The following is a 6,000-nucleotide window of genomic DNA, read 5'->3' on the forward strand; positions in this document are numbered from 1 at the left end:
GCTTGGTGGGGGAGGGGGCTTTGCCATGGCCATCCCTGGCCTTAGTTTGGTGTCGGGGGTATGTGGTGTGGGGATGGTGTGGTTTGAGTAGCCACACCTGTCTAGGTAATTGGGGCCCAGGATCAGTGTGGCTGTATACTTGTTGCCCATTGATTGGTCTAATGAGCAACAGGTTAACCCCCCATCCCCACGCACACTCAGGAGAGGAGCCCTTGTCATGACATGCTGTCCATCTGCTCCGGGGCTTGTTCCATCCAGCCCACTCTCTACAATAAACTTGTGGTTTCTACGCCGTCGTCTGTGTCTCTGTGCCTTAGATCCCTAAAAACGCCACTCGGATGGCAAAACTGCCACACACACACACACACACACACACACACACACACACACACACACACACACACACACACACACACACACACACACACACACACACACACACACACACACACAAATATACTGTATATACTGTAATTATATAATCAAAAAAATAAGCAACATATTATGGATAAAATTAAGAATGGTGATATGAGTGTGTTAGACTGTACACTGCTGAAGAGGAAAGGGAGAAACCTGAGAAGCTCAGTAAGATGTATTTCTTAGTTAGTTAACACCTTCTCCCTGTTTATTGTGACATTGCTCCTGCGTTGGATTGTTCCCTTGCAGACGGCGTTAACACCTGACACCGGCCTCACATAACACAAGGGTCACTTCCCAACCTGTTTCTCCTCTTAATTGCAGCCTTTCAACACCTGAACAGGCAACCGGGGAAATAACACGCTGAGCGGTATAGGTTGCACTATCAAATAGAGTGCCGCCAATTGCTCCAAAACACCAAAACACAAGGTTAATTCCACAAATTGGATGAGGTGCTGTAATTCATATAGGCAACGCTTCCTTCCCCTGCCGCCAAAGCTCTCTATTTGTGTATGAATGCTATTTATGAGCAGAGGATTCAGGCATTCAAGGATGAAGTACTTTTCCAATATTATCCATCATTTCTCGCGAGGCATAGAAAATAGCATTTTCTCCTCTTCGGTCACATTCTTCAGTTTCATTTTGCTTAAGTGAAAATAAATTAGACGGAGGGCAACTTTTCGAAAAAGCTTTCAAGTCTAACCTTCAGAAATCCTCCATAAAATAATATGTCACAACCTTTAGTATTTGACGGGTGCTCGCTCGCCACAGTTTGAATACTCATCCCCAAACAGCCCCTGGCAACGGCGTTTCTGGCTTTACCAAAGAGCGCTGCGGAAACGTATGTATCGATTCTTTCGATTCTTCTTAAGATAAGTATGAACACTTCAGATTGTGTGTGTGTGTGTGTGTGTGTGTGTGTGTGAGATTCCAATGTAATGTAATGCTTCCGCAACAGGTGCATTTTTTTATCAATAAAGGGTGAAAAAAAGGTACGACCGAGCAATGATTCAACATAATCATTGACCTTATATCTGACCTTATATGTTATTGGAAAATTTGATGTTTTTAACATTACCATATAATTCCATGTGATGGGCCTTGGTCCCATTAACATGGGATTTAAGCAGAGAAAATTGTTATATATGTCAATAGTTTTTCAAATTTCCAATGATATAATGCTGAGACAATGAAATCTTCCATGCCGCCCAGCCTTGGGCTCAGTGTGGGTGCCTTGGGGCAGGCTGCTTCCGGGCTCCGGGGGTGGCTTTGTCCCACTGTGGAGGCTGAAACACTAACACAGCCGAGGGCTGAGACACCACATTGATTTCCGTTACCTCTGTGAAAATTAAAGATAAAGACAAAACATATACTTCAAGGGGAGCAGATATTTTTCTCTGGTCTCGACTTTTCCGCTTGCCGCCCAATCAAGTAATTTTACATTTTTGAGTCGAGCACGCATGTCGTCTCTTTCACTGTGGGAGGAAGGAGGCTTTTATGTGCATGGTTTTCACCCATCTCCCGTGAGTGGCAGGGGTGAATGGCAGGGGGAAAAAAACACAAGAAAGGGAGAGAGGGGGAGGGGAGCGAGCAGTGTAAGCCCATTTACACTTCAAGAGAAGAGCTGGCGAAAGGTGCTGAGGGCACCCAGCACCCAGCACAGCAGAACATGCCACTAAACGCACTCATCTCGCCTTTAATCAGCGCATGGGAAAATCCACGTCTTAGCGATCGGGGGGGGGGATGCGGAACGCTTGCGATAAAGATTGTACGCACTCCGCGGGCTGAGCTATCATTCAGCTCATCTCTGCTGCCTGCTGCGCTGTGGCAATTCTAGTGTTCAATGCCAAAGGTAGTCATAATCAATACTTGTTAAGACCGACCGGTGTCGACCAAGACCGGCTCTGTGTGTTGGTGTCTCCAGAGAGCGCAGGGTCATTAAGATGCTGCATGTGTGGCACTCACATAGCATGAGGCCGGTCGAGAGTGGCAGAGTGGCGGCACGCCCGTCACTACGAACCAGTGAAGCCAACTCGATACCAACACTGAAAGCCCCCACAAGCATTTAACCATAACCTTAAAAAAAATGATAACTCGTAGCCAAGCGTCGGGCTTTCTTCCAGGAGACATCTGCTCTGAGAAAGCAGTTTCTTAACCACTGCAGTGAGGACTCTCTCAACACTTTCAACACTGACCCGACAGTTGCGCTGTACTCGCACTCCAGTTAATCTGGTAAATATTTTCTGTTCAATCTGCCTCGGGATACTCTGAACACTGACATAGCATGGTTCCGCTCAATGTGTTTAATGTGATATTGATGTCTCTGATGTCTATGTTTGATGTGGAGGACGCTTTCAAGCTGAGGTTATCTCCTGTGCCAAGGTCGTTCGTGTGGTCATTAAAGTGATTGAGATAGGAATTCATAATTGATCCTCAATCAAATGAATAATGCTCTTCAATGGAGAAGCCCTCAGCAGGCTACAATGACTGGGAAGGATGACAGACAGTTATCATGACATATTGTGTCAAATTCCCTTAAGGGTTTGGTATTAAGTTCTTCTGTACCACCCAGCCCATATCAAAACGCCTTGACGTGCACAAACCTGTACTGAGGAGGAGGGATTCCCTTTGCGTCACAGGTCAGCGTCGCCTCTTCCTCTATGGAATCAACTGGGATGAACAAGTCACCTGGTTCCATCCTCCATCTCGGGCCATGGTATGATCCACCATCCAGACATTCTGTCGGAGGAAAGACGGGAAGGGCTCAAGGAGAGATCACAGATAAGGAGCACGGCCGCCCCTTTGTCCTCAGCTACAGCAGCTACAATCCTGCTAAGTTAGCTGAGTCCTGAAAGTCATAGACTGTGGTAGAGTCACAGGCTAGTCAAAGTCATAGGCAACGTGTGGGCCCTTGACTGTAACCTGACAGTCACGAAAACCAGTGTGTTCGAGGGCCTTATCACCCTGGAATCCTCAGGGCTCCAGGCTTTGTGCTCCTATCTAAGGCTGTCAAAGGTATCGATACTTAAGATACTTTTTCGATTCCACGTGTTTAAAACAATACGATCTCCGTTAATTATGCATACGATGGCTTTGAAAGCCATAGAAAACACAGATCTACAATCAGATTTTCAACCCAAGGCGGCACAGATGAAAGAACGGGGAAGCAAATCAACTGGTCCTCATCGGGTGGTATCTTGCTCTCTTCTCTCCGACAGCAAGTTGACCTGGCTGGAGCCTGCAGTACGGGCGTTTAATCGGGGTCAAATGTGATAGCGATTGGATGCCAGCTTGGAAGCTGTCATATTCAGCTTTGTGACAATGCATTTTACAGCTGATCCAAGGTTTTTTTTTATTTGTAGTTTATTCAGCCGAAGAAGCAGGAGAATTTTCTCAACCCATAAGGAAACACTTAATCACCGTTCATCACAAACATTCAAAATGACCAAATTTGGAGATACATAGTCTTCCAGAGGTTCCAGAGGTTCCAGAGTACCAGAGGGTGGGGGCTGCCAGGCTGAAAGTTCTGTCCCCGAAAGTTCGTAATCCTGTACGGGGGACGGACAGCAGACCCATGTTTGAGGACCGTAGGTGGGATGGCGGATGGAGTGTGCTGGTAGAGGAGGTCGGACAGGTATTGGGGGGGGCGGCGAGTGCGTGAAGGGATTTGTATGTGAGGAGCAGGTGTTTGGAGGAGATGCAGGAATGTAGTGGAGTAGAAGTATAAAGCTGTATAAAAATGTAAATACTCCAGTCGTAACCCAACATTTTTCGAACTAACTGGGGTTTTGGAACAACGGGCAGTCCCCGTCGATAGTCAACGCGGCCAGGCTCCCCTTTGGGTGACAACAAAGCGGTAAAGTGGTTCCTTTTAATTTTTGGAACTGGATGTGTTATTGAACCCTCTGGTTTAACTGAAACAGTCACGATTTTTATTAAATGTATTGAATTACTATTATAAAAAACTATAATTCATTTTAATATTATAATTATTTGTTTATTTAAAATTGAATAATTTGATATGAAGGGGAATATCAAACCAAAGCAAAAACATATGAGAAGAATGGGATGGAATCAGACAATAATATATACATTTTTTATGAAAGTAGAGATGTGAATGTGTTACATCTCAGAGGCTTTTGAACAAGTGCACGACCTCAAGAAGAATATTGTTTTCATTCAAGTAAAAAACCTATAATTATTGTTAATGGTCACTAGTCATTCTGCTTTTCTGTACGAAAATAAAAGTCCCACCTCGTTGTCATGTTATAACCTTGTTATAACTATTTTTTTTAATTAAAAATCTAGAATTTTATGCCCTGAATGTTGAATTTTCCCCCTGTGGTATTGAAAATGGTATAGAATATGGTTGTTTTTCCAGGTATGTAGGTTGTACATCCTAGTGTAGTGACCTCTGCTCTCTCTTGGACACCAGAGCTTTCTGTCTCTCTGTCTCTCTGTTTCTCACGACGGGAACTTTCCGTCCAGGTTCGATGCCAGAGGTGCTGGTGGACTTTCTGAGGTTGCATTTTGGGGCGTTCATCAACTTTTTCTGTTGAGTTTCCGTCTTGCACCGTCACGGAGCGTGGACCTGCGACCACCGAGTCTGATGCACTGGCATAAACTGTCCCTTCACATGGAATAATGATGCACTTTTTGTGACAACTGCAATGGAAATTCAGGTTCTGACTGGAGATTTGGCCTCACTTTGAAACACATATGTATACTGTATATATACAGTATATGTATATATATATATACTGTATATACTGTATGTGGCTAACCAGGTTAGGTACTTTTGGTGCCATTTGACATTTTTTTCTTTTCACGTTTGAAGTGGAGAATCAGAGCTTCAAAACAAGGTGTCACATGTGCCAATCAAGAAAATATTTTTAAAGCTATGACTTGTTAATGACGAGGGTGTGGCAAACTGTGTTTCTGAGATAATCACCCTCAAAGTTTTCCCCACACTTGGCTTCATTCAGCCAGCTCACAGAATGCAAATGAAATGGAGGACCAACAGAGGCACATGGCTACTTGCCACATGGCTACTTGACACCCTGCAATCTCTGCATTGTTCTTGTGTTTATAGGGAATGTTGAACAGCTCCATTGATACGCAACATCTTTGTTTAAAAAAAAAAAAGCTTTTATTTAACAGTGAGAATATATGTTTCATAAAGGTGGAATTATTTAGGAGTTTAAAAGTGCGGACAACACAAAAAATGTACAGTCTGTCAATAATATTAGTCTTTTTATATCAACCACGGCGTGTCTTTTAATATATAAATGTGCGTATGCCAAATATTTTCAAAGTTCTTGGAGTTATTATGTGGGCTAACTCCAACCCTATCCCAGCTACACTCTGAGAGCCTGTTTGGAGCCTCTTTTCATTTTCCTTTTTGCCCCTGGTAGCATTTGCAGGTAAACTTGAGAATCTTGTCCATTGCTACTTGTTCATAATCTGCATCACCAACCTCAACAGACTTCATCATGTCATCAACTTCTTCTGTTGTAACACCAACGGGCCTGTCATCGATCTCCTACGGTGGTTCTTAAAAATATTCAGTTTCATCGTCTCATT

The 6,000-nt window shown here is 43.9% G+C and overlaps 1 protein-coding gene across 1 annotated transcript in view; it reads right to left on the bottom strand.

The window, feature by feature from the left end:
- LOC307240727 (contactin-3-like) overlaps positions 1 to 6,000 on the bottom strand; it is a gene marked incomplete at both ends in the record, with an annotated part of 48,712 nt that overhangs the window by 41,418 nt on the left and 1,294 nt on the right. The window contains one exon of the mRNA XM_080014577.1: positions 3,021 to 3,156. Within this exon, the coding sequence (XP_079870703.1) occupies positions 3,021 to 3,156 (136 nt within the window). The remainder of the gene's footprint in view (positions 1 to 3,020; positions 3,157 to 6,000) is intronic.

The sequence above is a fragment of the Zeus faber genome (genome assembly GCF_960531495.2).
Source record: "Zeus faber genome assembly, chromosome: 15".
NCBI lineage: Eukaryota > Metazoa > Chordata > Actinopteri > Zeiformes > Zeidae > Zeus > Zeus faber.